At 35.7% G+C, this 24,690-nt stretch overlaps 1 protein-coding gene and 3 pseudogenes across 2 annotated transcripts; 1 reads left to right on the plus strand and 3 right to left on the minus strand.

Moving 5' to 3' along the window:
- The first annotated feature begins 255 nt into the window (after positions 1-255).
- Positions 256-8,403, plus strand: LOC145604362 (uncharacterized). Its single transcript, XM_081660277.1, has 6 exons — positions 256-269; positions 329-1,016; positions 1,269-1,859; positions 2,270-3,001; positions 4,823-5,473; positions 5,638-8,403. The coding sequence occupies exons 1-6, from the start codon at positions 256-258 to the stop codon at positions 8,401-8,403; spliced, it is 5,442 nt and encodes a 1,813-aa protein (XP_081516403.1).
- A 918-nt stretch (positions 8,404-9,321) lies between these two features.
- On the minus strand, positions 9,322-9,630 carry LOC145604363 (monothiol glutaredoxin-S1 pseudogene; annotated as a pseudogene).
- A 4,110-nt stretch (positions 9,631-13,740) lies between these two features.
- LOC145604364 (monothiol glutaredoxin-S6 pseudogene) lies at positions 13,741-14,070 on the minus strand (annotated as a pseudogene).
- A 635-nt stretch (positions 14,071-14,705) lies between these two features.
- On the minus strand, positions 14,706-23,275 carry LOC145604365 (OVARIAN TUMOR DOMAIN-containing deubiquitinating enzyme 5 pseudogene; annotated as a pseudogene). Its single transcript, XR_014104933.1, has 4 exons — positions 23,247-23,275; positions 22,251-23,141; positions 16,290-16,445; positions 14,706-15,220 (listed from the first exon to the last, which is right to left on the minus strand). The product of XR_014104933.1 is annotated as an OVARIAN TUMOR DOMAIN-containing deubiquitinating enzyme 5 pseudogene (transcript).
- Positions 23,276-24,690: the final 1,415 nt, after the last annotated feature.

Here is a 24,690-nt window from a genome sequence, read left to right on the forward strand (position 1 = left end):
CCAAAGGGATACTAATTTTGGTGGTTTGTCTAAATGATAGGAATCTTTGCATAATCGGAAAATTGAAGAACCTTGAGATTCTCCAAATACAAAGCCGCCGCAGAGATGAAGTCAAAGATAATGATGAATATGGTGTATTACCGGAAGAGTTCGGAGAGCTTTGTAACTTGCGACTGTTGGATCTCTCTCTCTGGAAGGAGCTTAAAAGGATCTCTTGCAACGTGCTGTCGAGATTAACAAGAGTAGAGGAGTTATATGTCTCTTTTAATGTTATTGTTGATCCGAGAGAGCTGAAGTTCTTGCCTCGTTTGACTGCCTTTTCTGGCAGGTTTAGTGGTGTCAAGTCTCTTCCCCATGATTTCAAATTTGGAAAGCTGCAGATCTTTTACATACGTTGCTGTGATGAATCTGATGATGCTACTTTTTATCAAGACCCTGAGAGGGAAAGAAGCTTGGAACTGGACTATCTTGATGGCGATTCAGTAAAGATATTTGAGCAGTTGTTGCCAACTTTGGAGTATCTTCGTATTTTTTCAATGAAGGGTTTAAGGAATATGGTTCCTCGACTTGATGACACAGGTTTTCAGAATCTTAGGCAACTCCGTCTTTCACGTTGTACGAATCTAGAGTATCTCATTGATAACACTGGTACAACACCAGGATTGCCTTCTCCTACATCCCAGGTATTCCCCAATTTAGCTGAAATACAATTAACTGATATGCGTCAGCTGAGGAAGATGTGCAATGGGCCACCTCCACCTAATTGTCTGGGGAAAATAGAAGTTGCTCACCTTGCCAAATGCCCTATGTTGACAAATGTAGTGCCAGACTTGCTTCCTGTTGGATCACAGTTGGAACTGAAGATAGAATATTGTGATGGGCTGAAGAACGTGTATGATGTGCCAATACAAGTATTTCAGCATGCAAAACATGACCTCCCATTACTCTGTCCTGCAACCATGGAGTTAAAATGTCTGAAGATGCTCAAGAGTATTTGGAAGTTGCCCAACCAGCTGGTATGAGCAAGCACATGTTTTCAGTTTGCTAAAGTTACTATCTATTGAAATATCAAAATTGCTTATTTTGAAAGTAACCAATTGGTATGGACTACGGAGTATGGTGGTCAAGGGCTAGGCCTAGGTTTTCTTTATGCTTTCAGTTCTATTATTGCTAAGTTTGAATGGCTTTTGTTTTTTATTAATAAAAAAGTAAAGACAAGGAAAACAATATTATGCTATGATCTAAAGTCTGGCCTTCTATTATTGTAGGGAAAGCAAGAGCTCATTGAGGAAGAGATTGAGCTTGAAATGTGTACCAAAATTCTTGAAGCAATGGTTAGCAGCTTCCATTCTCTGCGAAGGATTAAGATCCGCGAGTGCAGTGAATTAGAAGAGATTTTCAAGCTTATTGAGTTCAACCATCGGAAGTATGATGGACTACTCTCAGAGTTGGTTGAAATAAAGTTGATTTACCTACCAAAACTGAAGTACATATGGAAGGGTCCTCAGCAAGCTTACGCTCTCAACAATCTCACCAACATTTACTTATACAGATGTGATGGGTTGACTTGTCTATTCACCTCTACTTCCGTTCGGAGTTTGGATAAGTTACAGAGTCTCAAACTCGTTGAATGTGGAGCACTGGAAACAATTATTAAGCTAGATGATCCATTTGAACAGATGAGCTTTATTGAAATCAAAGAGATTCACATAGAATCTTGTGACAAATTGGAGAGCATTCTGCCAATATCCTTAGTTGTTGGGGACCGCCTTCCAAAGTTGGAGAGCATGATCATACAAAAATGTGCTGAGCTTAAGCAAGTTTTTGGTGATGGGGATGTTAATGTGGCTGAGGTTAAGGTGATCAAGATGGACAAGCTCCTGTGTTTATCCCTACTAGATCTGCCGAGACTAGTTCGCCTATTGCCTGAGAACTACAATCTAAATATCCCGTCTCTCTCTCAATTAGAAGTCAGCACATGGTTCATAACCAAACTAGTCACTAAACATGCCGGTGGTCTCGTACCAACGGAAGATAAAGTATTTCTTTCCCTTTTCTTAAACTTTGATTGTCTATTTACTATTTAGCTTTATTTTCAAATCATAGTTTTTTGTCAAAAAAAAATAAATAAATAAAAATAAAAATCATATTTAGTGGTACATTGCTCCAAAGTGAAGAATAAGTATTTACTGCTTAGCTATATTTGACATTATTTATAAATGATTAATCTACCATTTGTATATTGAGCAACTTTGTCTCTGTTTGACAGATATTACAAGAAGAAATGCCTGCTAAAGCCCAGATCATCCTTCATCCCATATCCTTGCGATCAAAGAGAATTTCTGTGCGTGATAAAGGAGTATTCCTTGATCTTACTGAGGTTGTTGAAGAAAGTAATGATATGGACATGGAGACCCGTAAGTCGTCTAAGCACATTTTCATAGAGCAGGAATCTGTTACTTCTGCATTGCGTCTCCCTCTTGACCATCCAGGATTTGCAAGCTTCAATAAATTGCAAACAGTTAGAATAGCTGACTCTAACAAGTTGAGAAGCCTATTCACCCTCTCCATGCTCAGAACTCTCCCTCAACTGCGAGTCCTTAAGATTGTTAGGTGTAACAAGCTGGAGCATATTGTTGACACCAATGATGAAGACTATTCAAGTGTTTCTGAATCCGCTTGCTTTCCCAGACTGGAACGGATTTCAATAGAAGATTGTAATAAATTAAGAAGTATTTGGCCACTTTCATTGGTTGAAGCTCTTTCATGCCTCCAAAAGCTGCAAGTAAAATTAGCTAATAAACTAGAGTACATAATTGGTGATGACGTAAGAAATGGAAATGACTGCAGAGAGTTCGAGGTGATTAAGCTTCCCAACCTCCAAACTCTGGAACTCTCCGATGTGCCAAGTCTTTGGAGCGTGACTCCAGACAATTACTATGTTGATTGCCCCTGTTTGCGAATTCTATGTTTCGATAAACAATGGTATTCTAGAAAACAGGTACGTGCATATTGAACCATACTTGTACATATCTTCTCTTTTGTCGTTTTAAGTTGATAAAAAACATAGTAACCTATATATATAATTATTAAATTTCCGACTTTTTAAGATGCTAAGTAATACTTTGCATTTCCTCTATCTTATATTAATTGACACATTTTATCTTGATGGCTTGATACTTCTCCAACTAGACTTTAAAATTACATAACTCCCTCTCTTTAAAAATAAATATCCCGGGTCAAGTGGGCGTATAACTCCCTGACCATATATTAACCGACAATCGAACTAATCCAATACTTTTTGACCTGAACCGAACCTGCTCCCGACCTGAAAGTAACCGTCAACCGATTTAATCCAACCCAACTGTACCCCAACTAGTTCCCGACCCTATTAGAACCTATACCCGAGTAATGGAAGGTTTAATAAAATTTATATGCCTTTTGTTCAACTTATATACGGGTGCAAATCTGTAATCCCAAAATCCAATTCAGCTTGTATACCTTTTGTTTTCTATTACTCATATACAGGTTTTATAAAATCTTGATAAAGCTGATCAAATTATGGAAGGCGTAATTATATAGGTTCAATTTGAGCACATCGATATTTATTGGAATTGAACTTGAACCAAAACTCAACCCAACTCAACACTAACGTGAACCCGAATGTACCATCTATTTACCCACTCAAACTTGACTCACACACAACCCGAACCTGAAATTGAATCCGATCTGAATTTGGCTCGAATTAAACCCGGCATATATCCGAAAAGGTGAACGACCCAGAATAAACTCAACTGAAATTGACCCGACCCGAACTTGAACCTGATATGAGGCTAGATTGACCCGACATAACCAGATCCTAATTTAACCCGAGACATGATTTGACCCAACCCAAATCCGACTTAAATACCTGAATCGACAACTCCAGTAAATATTACCTTTTGAAAGACAGGAAATATTACCTTTATTATGAGGGTAATAATTCCTTTATCCCTCCCTTTTCCTCATGGCACAGTTACGTTATTTCATTTGAAAACATCTTGCCTCCTACAACACCTCCTCTAATTAGTTTTGTTTTTCACGTTTGACTTTTTTTTACCCCTTAATATAAGGGCCAATCCAAGCATGTTAACTTTTAATTTTTCATAACCACAAACAACTATATGATTGTAAGTTTAACACAGTATCATTTATTGCATATTAAACCGCACACAACTCCTTTTCATTTTTACTTTAGTAAATCAATAAACATATATAGTGACCTATAAATAGGGTCAGCTACCTGAATTGAACCAACATGATATGATTAATTGGTTAGTTCTTCTTCTTTTCGAACGCCTTAATCCCATAAATAGGGTTGGCTACATGAACCAACATGAGGACTTCCCATGAGGTTGCCCATCCTTAAACTACTCTCAAAGTCTCAATCATGCATTGTGGTTCATGTCAAGCGATGTGACGACTAATTAGCTAATCTAAATTATAATCCAAATAATCATTTATTATTTGGATGATATAATTAATTGATTGAATGTTATATTTTACTAGGTTAAAATACCGTGCAATGCACGATTGTTAAATATTTTTGACAATAACATTACAAAAATATAAAGTATATAAAATTATTCAGAAATAATATAAAGTATATCTATGGAATAGTATAGTCATGTGGGATTTTATTATGTTTTCCTAATTTGTATTTTTATCAACTACTTAATTTTGTTAGCATCAATGTTATTAATTTTCTTTCCAATCATTAAATCAAATTCACTTTTATTATGCAAATGTCAATGTGAAAAGAGAGTTATTTTATCATTTGCAGGAAGAACAAAAATGGCATAAATCCAAGAGACTTTTACCAATTAAAGCGTTGCAAAGTTTGATGGATATAAAAAGTTTAGAGCTCAAATACTTTGAAGCTGTACAAGAGGTATTTGATCTTGAAGCAGCTCAACAACCAGTCCTTGAAAAATTACAAGTGTTGAAGTTAGAGCAATGTCCATATCTGCAGTACATATGGAAGGGACCCACTAGATTCATCAGCCTTTCTAATCTCCGAAAAATAGAAGCATCTTCTTGCGGGGCCATCAAAAGTCTCTTCACGTTCAGCATTGCTCAGACTCTTTGCTTTCTCAAGGCTGTAACCGTACACAACTGTGAGAAATTAGAACATATCATTGAACCTTGTGGTCTTGGAGAGTTTCGGGTTGAGAGTTGTTTCCCGCTATTGGAAGAGACTTGTTTCCCGCTATTGGAAAAACTTACAGTGAACAATTGTAAGAATTTGCGAACTATATTCCCTCTCTCTTTGGTTTCAGCTCTCCCAGAGCTAAAACTTCTTTATATCGATAGTTGCCCAATGCTAGAGACCATATTTCAAGATGATATTGGAGAGCAAATGAATTCAACGAGCTTGGAGCAGATACATCTTCCAAAATTGGAAACGCTCTGCCTTCGGGACACAATAGATCAGGTAAAAATTCAATCATATTTGTGGTACAATAAATTTGTTATTTCTTTTGTATTACACGTAGTTGGACATATATAATATTCAATGCACAGTCTAAGGGATTTGGGTCCAAAACCTTTTGGAAGTCAAAATCTTGATTGTTTCCGTGTTCTTAATTATATTGACAGGAATTAGGAACACCTTTGCAGGGGCAAATCTGTAAAAAGTCTAATGGACTTTTGCCACTCAGAGTACTGAATAAAGATGCTGATATAGAGATTGAAAACCTTGATGCAGAGGAAGTGTTTAATCTGGAAGACTGCGAAAATGGGCAAATTGAAAAATCCTCTCTAGCACATTTGAAAAAATTGAGGCTCAGCTGCTTACCCAATCTAAAATGCATATGGAAGGGGGGCACTAACTCCATGTATCTATGGTCACTTCGCCATATCACAATAAACAACTGCATAGCCCTAGAAACCAGTCTTTTCACACGTAAAATGGCTCGAACTCTTGTTTGCCTTGAAGTTATAGAGGTTTGCGACTGCAATGAGCTAGAATATATTTTTGAGCCAGGTTATGCTGAAGACCACGTTCAAGTTTCGTGCTTGTCAAAACTGATGAGCATAACTATAGGAGGATGTGACAAGCTAAAAACAATCTTCCCACTTTCTGTTGCTCAACGCTTTCCAAGTCTTAAAGAGATATCTGTAAAACGAGCGTCCAAATTAGAGCAATTATTTATTGAAGATCGGGAAGGACTTGCAGCTGACAATAAGGAAATAACTCTGCCCATGTTGAAGCTCGTCCATCTTGAAGATCTTCCTTGCCTCATTAGAATTTGTCCTACAAGTTGTGCATTGAGCTGCCAAAATTTTCTGCTGCTGAATAGGATGGCTATTGAGCACTGCCATGTAGATGTGATGCACAATGTGGAAAAAAATATATTTGTACAAAACTGTCAGCTTCTTCTCCCAGGTTGTGCATTGTCTCAGCTGATCAATTTTTCCAGACTACGCCTTATAGCAGTGAACGATTTTCTGATCCTGTCAAAGAATCTCTTCGCGCACAACATGGTTCAACGTCTACAGTCCCTTGAAATTTTAGAATTATTTAACTGCAAGGAGTTAGTGAATATATTTGAGCCCACCAATGATCATGAAGCCGCTGCATCACAGGGTGTAGTCCAGGCGAAGTATTGTTCACCGGCATTGCCAAATTTGAGGGCTCTCCTTGTACAAGGATGCGATCAACTACAAACCATCTTTCCACTTTCCGTTGCTCGAAGCTTACCGAGACTCGAAACAGTGTATGTAAAAGGAGCTCATCAGCTAACTCAAGTTTTCAGTGAAGACAAGGAAGAACATGAAGTGCACAGAATAATTACACTTCCTAAATTGAGACTAGTGCATCTAGAAGAATTGCCCAGCCTGTCTCGCATCTGGCCAGCTAATTATCAACTGAACAGTTCATCATTTGCACTGGAGTTGAAAATGTGTGCCATTACAGAGCCAGAGAAGCTATTGTATCTGCCTTCTCTGGATATCGAGAGTTGTGCCTTGGAAGTGTTGTTTGATTTTGAACAAATTCCAGCACATAATCAAATCAAGTATTTATGCCTGGCCCACTTGCCCAACTTAACTTGCATATGGAAGGGACCAGCTGAGTTGATCAATCTTTCCCAACTTCAGCATATTGTGATAGAGGATGTCGAGAGCTTGGAGATGAAAAATCTCTTCACACATACCACCGCAGCTCACTTTCTATGTTCTCTTGAAACCATAAAGATTGTAGACTGGAGGAAGTTCGATAATCTCATTGAGCCCGGTGAAAATGAACAAAGTGCTGCATTGCATCACAATAAGTCTTCACCCAAATGCTTACCTAAGTTGACATCTCTCCATTTAGAAGGATGTTACAGATTACAGAGCATTTTTCCTGTCTCTGTTGCTCGATGCTTGCCAAGTCTCAAAAAATTGTTTGTTATAGGATCACCCAAGTTAAAGCAAATTTTTGTTGAAGATCAACAAGTATGTCAGGGTAATGATTCAATTAAGCTTCCTGTATTGGAGAATATGCTGCTTGCAAATTTGCCCTGCCTCACCCAAGTCTTTCCAACAGGCTATGTTATGACATGCCCACCATCAGCATGGCTACATTTGAAAGAATGTGCAATGAGAGAGCCAAATTATTTGAGGCATCTGCCTGATGTGCGTGTTACGAATTGCAGTGTAGAAGTGTTGTTTGATCTAAAAAATATTGGTGAAAGCCCAAGGCCTATTAATCTTCCGTTACTATGCTTGAACCTTAAGCAGTTGCCAAATTTAACATGCATATGGAAGGGGCCTACTGAGTTGATTTGCCTATCGCGCCTTCGCTCCCTAATAGTTGACAATTGCATGGCCTTGAGGAATGGTCTCTTCTCAAGTACCCTTGCTCAAACTCTTTGCTTGCTGGAAACTATACTGGTGGTCAACTGCAAGGAGTTGTTGAATTTGATTGAGCCGTCCGCTATTCATCCAGGTAACATTAATTCTGCAGTCAATTGGTTCCCTCGATTGGTCTGTCTCCAAGTAGAAGGATGTGACAGATTAAGAAGCATATTTCCAGTCTCCGTTACAGTAAAACTTCCCAGACTAGAGAGAATGATCATAAAAAGAGCACACCTACTAGAGGAAATATTTGCAGCAGATCAGAGGGCTGTAGGATACAAAACTTTGATTGAGCTTCCCGACTTGAGGACTATGCATCTCGAAAAACTTCCCCGTCTCTACAGCGTCTGCCCAGCAGGTTACTCTTTGAGCTGTCCGCCGTCATCTGTAAACTTACAGATACGAAATTGCCCCTCGCTGGACTTCATAAAGTATTTTCCTGAGCATTCAATCCGTACATTGATTTATGATGAAGAATCTCAGGCCAAACAGCATGATCCCTCAACCTCTTTTAGTAAATAACATTATTGTGTTGTTTAGTGCTCCCAAAATTACATGTACATGAACAATTTTTCATACATTAATACATTCAGAGGCATTTCCCAGATATGCATCATCTGGAAAATGTTTGGGTGATCCGGAGGGTTCTTTACTCATCAATAATGGCACTTCAATTTCCAAATCCATAAGCACCTCCTTCTAATCTTCCAAAAATGTCATTGAACATGACGACTGATCTAATTATAGTGATAAATTCAAAGGAAACTATAACAACTAAATTACTACGTATTAAGAAATTATTTAACAATAATTGATTCGCCTCTACTATGCGGAGTACTCCGTATACTGTATACACTAACATTGAAAATGGTTCATTTCACCAAAATAAACAAATAAATAAAAATTGGGTATGGTTTTTCATTACCGTTGGTGTTGGTTATAATGCTTGGTTTTGGTTTCTCTCCATTTATCATTCCTGTCCTTGCTGACATTTGGAGAGAATTTCTCTCTCCTCCTTTAATTTCCTTTTCGGTTGTAATTTGGTTTGTCGATTTTTGCTTTGGTTGAAATTTGATAAGATTTCGCCTTTCTGTATTATGTTTATAAAGATGTCAAATTTGTGTTTATTTTATGTTGCGGGATTGTATATAACTTGTTTTTGTGATCATAAATTGGAATTCAATATAGCTTTGGATAAATTGCATTTGGTATATTCTAGGAATTATGTGTTTGTTTGTGTTGTAGGAAAGAAAGAGTAAAGAGATTTGTGGAAGAAAAGTTCCACTTACCATGATGAAAAATAATAACTCGATATCCTTCCGTCCTAGTAGCAAAAATGCGGATGGAAGGAATTAGAAGAAATTTAATTAACCTCCTAAGTTACAAAACTCAAATTTATAGCATGATACTTCTATTGTGTGATTTCAGTAAATTCTAATTCTAAACCCATAGAGCTCCAGCCTCCTTCAGCATTGGCACAAGTCTTCCTTGAACCTGCAGGCTAATAATCTCATTAGCACCACCAACTAATGTTTGGCCTATGAAAACTGCAGGAATACTCGGCCTAAGTCCTAGCCTTTGTAGTGCTCTATCTATTTCTTGCCCATTGGAAATGTCTTCTAGTTGATAAATTGTTGCGTTTGCTCCATAGCCACTGATCAGTTTAATCACTGAGTGGCTTATGCAGCAAGAGCTTCTGCTGAAGATTACCAAAGGCTTTTGTTCCACTAATCTGTTCACAGTATCCATTGTTAGCTAGTTATTTGACTTTTTTTGCTGAGTTTTTTTGGAGGTACTGTTTTTTTGGCTTTTCTTCCGCGCTGTATAGCTCTGTCTGAAAGCAGAATGAAGCAGGCAGATCAGGATCAAATGTGTTAATGCAGCTGAGTTTTGATAATGGATTTCTTGCCTTCGATTTGAGTAATTTGAGCCTCATACATGCCATCTATTTATAGTATGAGTAGATCAGTAACTGACATTGCTTCTCTATTATTTTATATAAAAGTAGTGCAAGGAATGATGCTCCATAAAAATCAGTTTATTCCACAATATATCCTCTTTTAGGCTTGAAATTCTGTCGATATGTTGTCTTGAGGTTTAGAGAACTGATCAGTGATCTGTGGACATGTTTAAGAAAGGGAATCTAGCTAGATAGAACTACAAATGATCAAATAATGAGTAGTGTTTTCTTTTTTGCTATTGAAGCACTCAAAGAGACTATTGATGGAAGGAAAAGTTGATGCTCAAAGGTATCATCTAGAATATGGTACGGGCTCCATAACTCCGTGATGCTCAGAATATATATCTTTGGAACCGATGCTAGTTTTATTTACAGTACATCGTGTGTCTATATTCAATGTATTTTGTACTTTTACACATTTCATGACACCTATTGACTTTTAAGAGATCTAACTTTAGTGTGTATAAGAAATTTTATCATCACTTTGTGATGATTTTCTGATATAGTCAAATAACAAATGTACAAAGATAACTAAGGTAAGGCTGTTCATCATTTTATTGTCTTAATTTTAAGGACATACTGAAGTATACATGTACTGTTTGATAGCAGGACATGCTGCAATACTGCATGGAGTACATTTTTTAACATTTTTTGAGCTAATGCTATTACTTAGCTTGTTAACATCTCATAAATAAGACAAAGAAGAATGTTGAGCTTGCGTGTGAATGGAATGTCAACTCGAGCTTGTTCGATCATTTTGATATTCTGTGATCAAGCAGAAAAAGGTACAAAAGTGGATGGTGTGGCAGTGGCTCTGTGGAAGGAAAAGTAGAAAAGGGATGCAAGAATGATTCTTCCCACCACATTAATGAGTCAGATTAGGTTCTCTTGGTATCATATTTTGTCCTGCCTCTGCCTTCAAAGGATGACGCGCTGCTACTAGTGTATAGATTAATAGTAGTATCTTCATACATCTAGAAATCTTTGTTGATTATGTAATTACGACAGATAACTACAAGTACTAGCACTCATAGAAAAGTCACATTCAGTCACTGAGAACCAAGTAAAAATGTGTCACAGCAAGAAGGTGCTACAAATTTTCCTTTATCTGAAGTTTTGAGCATATGCTATACATCAATTGCTTTGATTTTGCAATAGAAAATGATTCATATGGCTAATTCTTTATTGGAAGTGGTTAAGAAAATAACCTTAGGATTGATGTCTGAAATAATTTGGCATCTTTAATGTTCCTTTCAGTTTTAATTAAAAGGATCTGTTGTACCTTTCAAACACCAGATTCTTTTGATGAGCAGAAGTCCTGATACAAGATAGCTCCTAGTTTCAAAAGATAGCTCTAGGAGATGCCAACGGCCACTTATGTTGTCAACCTCTCTGTAACGTTTAGTCTTTAACCCCTATCAAAGAACTGAGAGGGTAGGAGTCTGAGGACATGGCTGTGTCAGAAGAATAAAAATCATATGTACATGAAGTACAGCTGGAATATCAATTTTGAGTCGCGTATTTCTCATAAACTTCTATGTGGGAAAGAAAATCACGACTCTTTATCCTAAAATCTGGTTTTTAAACCGAGATTCCACCTTTTTATCCTTTACTTTGGAGGTCTTTAGTAGAAGGAAAAATACCGCGTTTTTAATATTATTTAGATCAGCTTCATGCAGTGAATGTGGCAACTAGACATAGATTTTGTGTCCTTGATGTGCTATAGTTATCATTAGTCAATATTCCTTTTGGATGTCATCACTTTGTCTTACAAGAAGACTTGTTGGTGTGGGAGACTTAGATTTAGTAGTAATGACGTATTAAAAACTCTATTCTCAAAAGACCTGTTTAATGCCTTGACTAAAAAGTACAGTTTTTGAACTCGATGTAAAGTTAGCCTTCTGATCCTTATGAAATTTTGATCAACAGCCCCCGACAGGATGAAGAAACAGAAAATGAGATGTAATTTCATAATTTGATAAAATCTTTACATTTTCTTTAGTGTACTTTCACTTTCTAGGATCACACCCTATCCTTCATTTAAGGAACAGGTAAAATCTAGATTACCTAAACCTGTAAAGATTAACAATATTTTTCTCTTTGTTACAAACCAAAATACACTGTATTTTAGGAGACAGGATATGAAGCAGTAGCTGCCGGCTGCAGTACTATTGGATGGTGCAGAATGCAACTGCTGACTGAACGGGTTTTACTATGACGTTCCCTGGCACTGCGAGAAAAATAAAATTACTAGTATAACATTAGAACCATGTATAATTTCATCATATCAGCTAAAAATTATGAATATGTTTTCTTACTAGTTAAAACACGTAAAAGTAAACCTTTGTATCAGATTTTGGTTTGTGTCCTTCAGCATAATTTTTTTCACAGTAAACCTAACTATTCAATTACTAGCAAGGACGATTGCTCTAATCAGAGATAATTAGCATGTACTGAAATTGAACTAGCAACTAAATGTTATTTCGAATATCACTAGATTTAAGTTATGTGTATCAATCTAATATGCTGCTCAAATGTGGCCAGCCCTATCTATAACTAATATGAAAAAGTAAAAGCAGAATACAAGTCCATGCTGCAAGCACATGGAGGAATTTTATCTAGAATCAACAGCTCTAGGTGTAGTGAAGAGCCAAAAAAGGTTTTGTAAGCCAATTCTACAGTACACCGAGGTTGTCTGCTTGTAATGGACTTTTTTAGCTGCTTTATCTAAATAGACAATTGTCTGAATTGTGCACATAGATTACAGAGGAATAAATGCTGACATGAGATTGTACAAGTCAGTACGGAAGAAAGGTCAACTTCAGATTTGGCCTAGCTAAAGATTTGCAAGCTAAGGTTGGCTTCTAGCATAACATGACTGCATGATACAGGATGTAGCATCAAATTCTCTATAAGAAGGAAGAATATTTTTTACACAGTGACGTGCAGTAAGCAGTACAAACAAAGTAAGGGTATGTTTGGTTCTGATGATGATCATATCAGTTTTATCTGAATTCTGAAAAAAAGACAACCAGCCTGTATTTGAGGGATTATATAACCACACAATTATGTACACTTAATTACTTATACTGTACTAATTGATCTCAAGCCTATAATTGTTTGCCAAAGTAGAACTTTTTTAGCGACAGGGCAGGTAATTAGGGAAGATGATCATAAAGCATGTTTACAGTAAGTATTCCATGCTTAAACAAGTGTTCTTTCAAGTATATTCGCTCTGTTTCAGCCCTGTTTCTTTTTGCTTCCTCACAAACAACTGAACAAGTTTGAGGCTCAAACATAACAAGAACTCAAACTAGTAATCTTTAATATTTCTTAATTCTATGTTCTTAAATAGCTGATATATTTTCACAAGTGGTACAGTATATTTATTATTGTCAGAACAAAAATAGACATTAGTCCAGGCTCATTTTACAACAAACACCACACTTCAATCCCTACAAGTTAACTTATGGAACTTTGTGATATGCATGGAATGATTATTATATGTTTGATATGACAAGCACAATGGCACAATGCATCACTTCTTCCTCTACATGTTCCAGATTTTCCGGTCCAACAAGGATCAAGTTTTTGTTTATGACATAAAATTGTTGTACAACCAACATTTCTCTCATTTGTTACTGCCTAAAAAATAGTTCAGATATGTCAAAAGAACACAGGAAAAAATCATAGTAACTAGAAAGACGCTTTATTCAAATATGAAGATCAAATGTTCAAGCAACGACTTCTGGCATATGTTAATTAGCACACATAACTATTGTATTCTGCAGGAGTGAAGGTGCGGCACTAAACAATTTAGCCTCATCTTAATACAGCTAAAATAAACAAAAAACCACTCTCACAATCATCAGAATTAAGTAGACTATTGATAATATTAACTACTGGTTTCTGTTCCAAAACCATATGGCTCGTGCATCAATCAGCTTTTGCACTAGTTCTCCACGAACTTGAAGGCCAATAACATCATTTGCCCCACCAATGAAGTTCCCTCCAATGAAGATAGCTGGCACACTAGGAGCCTGCACTGCCACCTGATCAAGGGCACTTTCAACTTCTTGTCTATTCGGTAATTGATTCAGCTCATAAACTACAGGATTTGCACCATAGCTAGTAAAGAGCTGCTTCATGGAATGGCTCACAGGATCAGAATTATTCCTGCTGAAAATAACCACCGGTTTTTCATCCACCAACGGCCTTAAGGTATCCATTAAAACGATGATTAGGATGAAGAAACCTCTGTTGCCCTTATTGTTACTAAGCCAACCTTGGATATGTATTTATATAGCGCACAAAGAGGGCTGTATCTCATTGTCATTTTACTGAAAATGCGAGGGATATGTTATTATTCTTAACTATGAAGGCAAAGGAGCTTTTTGTGATTCTGTTATTGTACCTAATTATTTTTCTCGTGACAATCAGATAGATCATGCAAGTGTATAATATGCACCACTAAAACCCTGAGACAAAGGCAAGGATGTAATTGAGCTGCTAGTCCAATATACTTATGCCTAGTGTCAGAAAGATTGCCTGTATCATCAATTCTTATTGATTAGGAGAGCCAGTGCCATGATTCACAGCATTGGACAATTATGATTCAGTAGGCAAAACTGTCACTCGACAGATGAGAAAGTAGATAGCATGGTGCTTGATTAGCCACAGCAGAATTATCCTGCAACTTAATGAAGTGACCAAAGGTATTTTGTGATGGGTATGTGCAGATTCTTGGTGAAGGGCAAAATGCTAAGAGGCACCAGTATTTTCAAGAGTGCTCGAGTTAATTGTATAAATGGCTCTATAAGAAGGGAAGGGTCGTTTCCCCCCCCCCCCCCCCCCCCCAAAAAAAAAAAAAAAAAAAAAAAAAAAAAAAAAAAAAAAAAAAAAAAAGAAAGAGCAGATAAGGTTTCAAAGATGTGCATTGAAGAATATATGAATCTGAGAGGTTGTACAAATAAGAAGTACGGATGCAGATGCCAAGTTAAGTCTAGTCATATAACTTATTGCAAGATTTACTCCTCATATCTTACAGTAGAGATCATCTTTAAAGTTGCAGTCTAAATTCTTCTGCAATATTCTTGCGTGGAGCTGAGATAAAGATTAAAATGATTAAAATAAACACTTTCTCTCTTCGCCTCATATTGTGTACATGCTGACTGGAAAAAGGAATGTACAGCTTTCTTATCCTAGAAGAACAGAGTTACAAACCTTTTTGAGCAGCAATATCTTATCCTTTGAATAGAAAAGAAGGGCTTTATCATATTATACCTTCATTTTACTGAATGCAAAATCATGGAATATCAGTTGCCCCTACAAGCCAGCTGTGCTAAGGCCAAAACTGTCTTCACCGGCTTCCTCCATTCCCTGACAAGAGAATATTGGTTTTAAATTCACCTTGAAAATTTTACACATGTGTCACAGGATTGGCACCATGGCTGATAAAGTGCTGTTTCACCAAGTGACTACAGAAGCTGAACTACTTAGAGTTGAATACCAGAATTACACACCGCTCCTATTTTGTTTTCATTCTTTTATTATTTTCATGAGAAATCATATGATGAACTGCATTAAAGTTCACTAAGCTGTGTAGTAGATGAACTTATGTGCCTACTGCCTAGGCATGAAGTATTTAGTCATTGACTGAGCATGAGGGCATAATGCCAACAGAGTGACAATAAAGTAAGCATTGGCACATTTCCCTTAATTTCTTTGTTAGCAATGACTAATCATGTAGATAGGATGGATATGACTTAGGAAAACAGCCTAATCCCAGATCTTGAAAAAAAAAAAAATAAATAAATAAAATAAAAAATCAAGTTGATTATACTACTATGGACATGCTTAAATGAAGCACATTATAAAAAACAACTCCATAAGCTTTAGCCTCAAGCAAGAGCTAGGCAAGATCACCTAGGGGATGAAAACAGCTACTTTCACATTTCTGCTGTTAAGAATTTTAATTTGGACGATGCAATAAACTAGTATTACACAGTCTCAAAAAAAAAGAAAAATATATATATATATTGGGTGACTTTGTACACATAATAGGTGACCTTTCACAATTTTATTTTATTTTTTTTTAACAGAAATTCATTGCTAAGTATCTCATCTCATTGAAACCTTTCTGTGAGAAAAACAGGTTAAAGGCCATACATGGAAAATTTTCAGCAATAGTATCTTTGTTTAATATCTTAACTGACTAGTCCTCCATTCATCAGTTTGGAAGTGATCAAATATTCGGTCAATTTCCAGCGTAAAGCAACAGTTTTGTTGATATTGCAGTATGCAGTATTGCTGAGGCTAATCCCACAGTAACATGTATTACAATCCTGACCCATTAAATGATAGACAGAAATTGTTTGCAAAGCAGAAGAATGTAAAAGTTTCAAAGCATGAGTACTAAAACAAAAGGAGAGAGAATAAAAGAGTGCACCATTGGGCTTCTTTTTTTACAACCATTTCTAGCCTTAGCCCAACTTGGATGAGTTAGATAGCCCAACGTAACCATGCCTTGCTTTTTTGGGAGGAAGAGAGCATAATTTATGTTTCTGGAAGTGTGTACTTTCGTTGTAAGGGCTTGCTTCTGTACCTATCACAGAGCATCTTTGTGAATGAGAAAAGGTTTGCAAGAGTTATCCTTGCATCACACATTGAGATTCTCATCCCTTTACAGAAGCAAAATGTAAAAGGCAAAATAAATTCGACGATAAGATTATATCAGTAGAAGTAAATGTTTGTGATAGCTTATGTAGCACAAAATTAGTTCTGACAAGGAATGTCTGCTTGCATTTTTTTTTTTAAACTACAGTATTTATTCATATTATTAGAGAAAATTAACATTACATTTCAGAATCGATTTTTATTGTTATAGCAGCTGAAATTTTACAGTCTAAAGGAATAACATGTAGAGTTTTACAGGAAGGTGATAGATATACTTCAGAAAAGATCATCAGAAAAATCTGCAATGGACAAAATACAAACATTTGCAGTTAGGATAGCACCTGAACTTGATTAATTCTAGGATCTTCAAGAGGCTGAGACATACTCAAACTGAACATGTCATACAGATTATGTTTTTAGGTAATGCCATCAAAATCACATCCACGTATTGGCATCGAACCTCAAAGAAAGTAAATTCAAGCACAATTTTATAGATTGCTTTAAAGGTTCTTCTATTCTTTCCTTATCACAGAACCAGCAGACATCAGACACCAACTATAATTTCTGTTTTTTATGGTTTATAAAAAACAAGGAGGTGTCAACTTCACCCATTACCCATGTACAATATATACTTCTTTAGCCACTAAATGATCAGAATAATATATGCCCACTTCCAAAAATGACAACTCATGACTAAAATCTTGTGTAGAGCACATGCTGATTTATAGATTAGTTCTCTTTCATCCTGGTTGTAAATCAGATTTACTCAGTTCTTGCTTTCAGAGAGCAGTTAAGTATCAATTTAATGAATAAAATGACAGATTGATTTTGGACTTTAAGCTATGATCTCTGACATGGTAGTAAACTAGTAACTATCATACTTGGCTTCTTAAAAATGATGAGATGACATTCAGTACTTTAATCACCCTTTATTTCTTACAAGTATTAGCAACTTCTTTTCCTGTTTCACTTGTAACAGTTGAAGGTTCACTATTTCTGCATTTTTATTTCAGAATGGACTTTGTGTAGGTAACTTGATCAAAATACATTCACTAAATTAACTTTACTCGTACGACAAAGTAAGTACAGGAAGAAAAAAAAAATGGTTGCACAGTTAAAATAAAATATCTTCAGCTGCAAGCCCTGTAATCTGAGCAAATATGTAATGTGTACACACACTTAGAAAGATCAATGTAGGTTTTCAAAATAAATAGCGGAAAGGTTTACAAGAGTATTAAATAAAATAAAAGAGGTCCATAATGTGTACTGATTTTTTTTTTTTTTTTTTTTGGTAACATCAATGCAGGTTTTCAGGAGCGGAAGCCTGGTTTACATCATTAAGCTTCAAGATCATCCAACCTATAACCTATCCTTTTAAGAAGGCATCAAAACAAAGTGTACAAGCAAAAAATTGATCCTTTGAATAAATGAAGCCATGAAGGCTGCGACTAAGGGCTGCAACATACAGAGCTAGTAACTGTAATAGGCGTAACCACAGAAAATGTAGGCATAGTTAAGCTTTACATTTCTAATTAAAAGGAAGGCTAGCACTTTATTCAAGAAATTCGAATTAGTTCTGAGAAACACTGAATTAACATACTACAACATAAAATCATTGGATAGATTGCATATAGAGGCATATACATGAACTTTTGTCCAGAAATCTATAGGCTTCACTTAGGTTGATTTAATAACGTATGATGTTTGCATGTAAATATTATTCGTTTGAGTCATGCCAGTCTATTGTCTATACTTTTGTGCAATGTTCTAAACAAAATCTTACTGACTTGGTATTTAAAGATAGTAGATCATTATTTATCAAAGCATAAGCAACTGAATACCAGTCTATCATTTTATAACAGTAAATCAAGACAGGTAATAAGGTACAGAAGAGTGCATTATCAAAATGAGAATGCAGCTTTCACTAGTATTTGACTCGATAACAAAGGCCAAGCATTTACTCAGAGGATATACTCTGTTTTTTTTCTTTCTTTTTTTTTTGGTAGAAGGAGAATAAGACTGTCACTGAAAAACACTAATTTTCAGTCACCAAAATATAATTGTGCTTAGAAAAACAAGGCACTGCAGAAGACGCATTATTTCCCAATCAAGTCCTCTATATAATATAACCTAAAACTTCCCTTATTCTACTTCTAATTGCTGAGACTGGAATATTTAGCTAGTTTCTATTCCAGACCCAAATAGCTCCAGCGTCCATCAGCATTTGTACAAGTCTACCTTGAACCTGAAGGGTGATCACATCATTAGGTCCACCTACAAAGTTTCCACCAATGAAGATGGATGGTACGCTTGGTCTGCGTCCCATCATCTGCAGAACTCTCTCAATTTCCCGTCCATTTGGCATTTGATCAATTTCATATACAGTAGGATTAGCGCCAAAGCCACTGATAAGCTGTCTCATCGAATGGCTCACAGGACAACTAGTCTTACTGAAAATAACCACAGGCCTGTCTTGCACCAAACCCTTCACAACCTCCATTATCTTTGAAGGAAATTCCTTTGTTTGGGAGATGAGTGGGAGATGAAAAAGCTGAAATACAGAGAGCTTTTGTGACACTAGGTGGAGAGAAGACTCAAGGTTTGGGATGAGGAAAATGCTTAGAGCACAGGTCTATTTATAAGCCCATCCTAAGGTGACGCAACTCAAATCTGCATGCAAGAACTGATACTGTTCAAAGGATAAGTTCCAAGACTTTCAACAAAAAGAGAACTTTCTATTTTCTCTTTTTGATCCACAAATTGTACTCGAAAATGACCCTTTACATCGTCTATGTTCTTCATATTCCGTAAAGAAACAAGGACATTTGTTCTATCGAATAATTTCACTAAGACACAAGAGAAAAAAAAACAAAGGGCATCTAGAAAAATTGACTTTGCAACACCTAAAGAGTAAACAGAATAATAAAGAGCCATGCTCTAAAACTCCACTAGAAGTCCTCTTTTATTTGATCTTCTCCTAAATCAAATACTCGAGCAGCACAAACTCTTTCTATTAACAGACACGTGGATGTTTATCGTACTTTAACTCAATTGAACTCGAAGAGCCAAAAGAAAATCAAGAGCACGGAAAATATGAGATTAGGCTGATCGAAGAAGTACTGTTTTCTGCATTCGTCATTCTTATTAAGATGCAGTGAACATAACATATTGTGACTTTGCGTACCTTTCATATGAATGATTTGGAATTGATCCTGCTAAAATATCTTCAATACAGAAAGAGAAATAGTAATGTACATCAGAATGTATCAAACATGACATTACCTTAATCCTTAGCATTTCTAACCAGGCTGTAATTGACCATTTATAAATCTCATGAGATTCAATAAAAGATTTATTATACTTGCTTTTACATTCTTATATCAAATTGGATTATACAGCAAGAGGCCTGTCCAGCTATATGCATAATTAACAATTTAATCTTGCAACTTGAAGGACATACATCTCTGATGAATACAACTAACCAGTAAAGTGTGCTATTAGAGGACATTCAGCCTCAATTACCTTAATATCTATTGTCGTGTACTGATAAACACATTGTTCCGGAGTTTTTGTATAGTTGTCAACTGTGTATGTATTGGGTTCCATTACCCAGAACTGGCAGCTTAATTATATAAAGCATGCATAACACGCCTCTCACAGAGGCACTGACCTTTGTGCCTCATGGAGCAAAGTGAGTACCTCAAATTCACAAATGTGTTTATATTCACATCGATTCAATCTTGTGAGTTAGTAAATACTCAATATGAAATACTAATGTAACATTAATGAACTATAGATGAAAAAATAAACATGAAAAATTTGGGTTACACATTATGTAAATTTCTCAACAAGGATTGGATTTGTATTGTTTACACAAGATTGCAAAACTTATGTTGCACTAGATGAGAATGCATACCTTATGCGTAAAATATGATTATGTTAATGTTAAATGCTACTCCATAAACATCTAAGGCTTAAACATTTGAAAAGAAAAATCTAAACCTATTGTATGTAGTCCATTTTCAATAGAGTTGACTCGTGCTCTAATTTAAATCTCTTTTCTATTTAATACGTATCATTTAAAACATTGACCAAACCAATATAGTTAGACACTTTTATTGTTCAAGCCTTAGTTGATTTGTGCTCTATTTTACATCATACTGCTATTGTACCTACTTGCGTACAGACATAAAAAAAAAAAAAAAAAAAAAAAAAAACTAAAGAGATCATACAAATTTGACGTAATGCATGCAGAATAAGGCAACTTCGGCTCCTCGCATCACACAAAATGGATTTTATATCTGACATAAGAAAGCATAATCCCCACCAACTTTTTCTCTCTTCTTTCCAAGAAATTCCATAAAATAGTGGGGCTTTGCCTTTATAGAAGTGGCCAATTGCAAAGAATATATGTCCCCAAAAAAAATATTGTGACATATCAAATTTGCAGTACCTTAGCTAATGTCATGATCCTAATTGATTCTCCAGAACTCTTTATTGTTCTCAAAATCTCAGGTTTCCTGATTCTTAATAAAACTTTTTTTTTTTCAGGTTTCTAAGGACATTTTAGTATATGGTAAGAACACGTTTTTCAGTTATTAACAGTACCATCAACATTAATCGCTTTCAATGGGACTAACAATCATATCTAGAACGATTCGGATACTTTGTTAGAATAATACTACAATTACACTTAATTTAATCAACATTTTTTCTTAGGAATTTTTTAAAGGGGTTTCCATCAGGCTATAAGTGAAAAATAGAAAATAACAAGGGTCGTTTAGTGTAATAAATTATCCATAAGCCACTTACTGTAGCTAAGCTACAGTATTTGGAGTTGTATTTTTAAAGGTTGTAGATTAGATTTATGGGAATATATTAAGTCTGTAATACATAAAAAGCTTTGAAGCCTTGAAGGGATACTTCAACACTTTTAATTATACAGGAAAGATTGTTTCAGAAATAGACCAAAAAAAGGGGAAATTCCATGTTTCTCATATTGAGAACCGAAATTTGTTTCTCATGGGGGCATTTTCGTGAATAAATCAAGTAATCAACAACTTTTTCATTATTGTGGGCACCACAATTAAATAAAGTTGTTGGTTTATTTACGAAAATTGGGACATCCCCCAAAAAAAAGTTTCCCATGCAATTTGCATTCAAATCTAAGATTTAGAAGCCGTCATTTGAACCTCTTAGCTCAAATATGGCTAACACATGAGGTTATTTTTTATAATCATGCATATTTTTAATATACATGTTTTACAATCATGACATGTTTAAAGACCTGTAGAGATTTTTCTTGACACATAAGAAGCAATTTTGCATAAATTAGAACTATTGGCCAGCTTACCAATTCATAGAGGTTTATAGGAACCACCATGGCTCGGGTGCTAAATTGCTAATAGTCAAGTTTTTCATGTAAATAAATTATACAAGGTATATCTAGCAAATAGGCTTGATCTAATGTCATATTACCATCCAAAACAGGAAAAACAAGCATAATTGTTGATCTCTGTATTACTATTTGCAACTGTAAAGGATATAAATATGTAAGCAAGGAAATCGCAGAATGTATATATTTCCATTGAATGTGAAAGAAAATTTTTTACTCTTATTCAGCTAGAGTCTAATGCACTCTCCTAACTCACTAATAATAGCCCCTAAACAATGAAAATGAAAAAAGCTGGAAAAAAAAGAGAAATATGTTCACAAGATTGTAGGGATAGCTAACCTATTTCACTGTATTTTGAACCACAGAATTGTAGCGCTCACCCAGATTGAAGGCGTGCCTGTGGTATGATAGCATGATGCTAGAATTCAATGATGTGGCAGCATCATCAGTCTTGTACTCCTTACCCACTTCAACATCAGGGAAACACCATGAAAAAATCATCATAAATTTATAAGTATCTTTAAGCAAAGAGTCAAAGTGCCAAGCTCCAATTGCCCACCCCAAGCCACTGTTGATTCCACCTCTCTGCAGTAATTCTCAATCTCTGCACCAGAGAATCATCTGACTCATCTTCAACCACATCCTCTGACAAGAAATATGGGGAAAATTCTGAGGCATGATCACGCATATAAGAAGCCACCATCTCTCTAAACTGCTGAAAACTATAAGGTGAAGACCCTCCAAACAAATAAATCAGTTGATCCTCAACAGCTCAAGGCAGAGGCCATCTGGTTTAACCTCATAAATAGCTAATCCAAGCGGTTCTAGCTTCTTCTCAAAAATCTCATCTTCAACCACTCTGTCACTAATGGTGTTCCTTTGTTCCTCTTTTGTTCTCTGCTCCCTTGCAGCTTCTTGCTGAGCTTATATTCTCACATACCTAAATGCTTATACTAGGCATGTAATTATCAGCTTGACTGCCAACAGATACCCCTGCTATGACCTTAACAAGGGTGTTGAGGTTTCCCTTATCGTTTCCATTGCCATCTGTACTGGTATAGCCCAGGGATGAAAGTTCCGGTGCATGCTTATTTTTATGAATTGTGGATAGTTCATTAATTTGGCTATTTCCTCAACTTGCTTCTTTTTTGCTTACTGTTCTGCTTGCTGCCTTTAGCTGCAGCTTTTTTTTATTCGGCCTCTTTGTTCTGTAGTTGACCAATTTCCTACCTGTGGCATTGAACAGGAAAAATCAATGATACATCTAGATTAAGGAAAATAGATAAAAGTATGACATGATTTAGAAAACTCAGAAAGACATTGACCCTTACAAACCCAACTGCAATATATGAGCTTAAAGACATTGTCTCTTGTTTCATATTTAGAAAAATGTCAAATTGGAGCAACGCTATAAGAAATAAAAAGTACGTGTATCCACCTGATACATCATGTCTTCGAAATTTATGGAATGTCCTAGATGATAGTCCACAGTAATATTTTGGATTGTCCCAAATTATAGTCCACTATCTAAATCAAGGTTTAATATATTCAACTTATCCCTAATAGTCTAATACCCTTAATGATAAGCTAAAGGACATACTACTTTGTGGCATTAAAAAAATGTAAAAAGTTACATAAAGATGGACAATCATGGTCTTTCAATCCAACTCCTTCAAATTTATCTTTAATTAGCTTATTTAGGGACAGAGAGAGTAAGTGATCTTTACTGACAAATTTTGTTTTGGTACCCAGCATTAATATCTTTAAGGAAGATGAGAATTTAGGGAGTAGAGTTAAAATAAAGTTGTTGTAGCTTGAAGGAGAAATTAGTTAGTGTGTTAGGGAAATGCTCTATAAATAGAGCTAATTAGAGAGAGATAATTATGTAAAATTTGTTGAATGTTTTGGGTTAGCTTTAGAGGGATAAATTGGGAGAGAATCCACCTCTTGAAAGTGGAAAGAGGAATTATCATACAAAAGTGCTGTTATTCAGTTTACTCAAAAACATCATCTTCCTATTTCTGCCATTTAGGATGCTCAAGCTATGATAATTCATAGCACAAGGTCCTCCTTTTTTCCTTTAAAACAGCCCATACCATTTTCATTCCATATAATCAATATCTCCTAGTTCTCTTGCATTTATTAGACTGATGCACAAGCTAATCGATCCTTTTAGCAAGCATTCAAGTGCCCCGAAAAAGAAAGTTCCATTTAATCAATATGTCCAAGTTACCTTGCATTTATTAGATGCACAAGCTAATTGTTCCTTATAGCAAGCATTTAAGTGCCCCGAAAAAGAAAGGCAATTCCCTCAAATTCACAAGTTTTTGTAACTGTTTCAGGTCACAAAGAAAATCATTACAATGATCATCAAAAGACCATCCTAGTTTCAGGTTCACACATCTGTCGCATATGTTTGGTAATCATAGCTTTCACTCAGTTACATACTAAAATAGTTGCCCTTCACTTTTTATCCACAATACAGATTATATAATTGTATAAACCAAAATTTAAAAGCTTCTATTTCACCCTTAAAGCGTTACCATCAATAGGGCTAACTACGGCATTTATAAAACAACCCAAATAAGCATCATTCATGAATATCTGAGCAATCCTACCAGTTGCTTTTACAAAACCTCCGTTGTATTATTAAACTCACCCAATAATACAACACCAACATAATTCGATTCCAAATTCAGAGCAATACCAATTGTCCCCTCTTCAACTTCTACTTAGTCCATTTTCTATTAGAATACAGAAGAATTTGAGACAATGACAA

Source organism: Chenopodium album, chromosome 22 (assembly GCF_948465745.1).
Source record: "Chenopodium album chromosome 22, dcCheAlbu1.1, whole genome shotgun sequence".
In the NCBI taxonomy this organism is placed as follows: Eukaryota; Viridiplantae; Streptophyta; class Magnoliopsida; order Caryophyllales; family Amaranthaceae; genus Chenopodium; species Chenopodium album.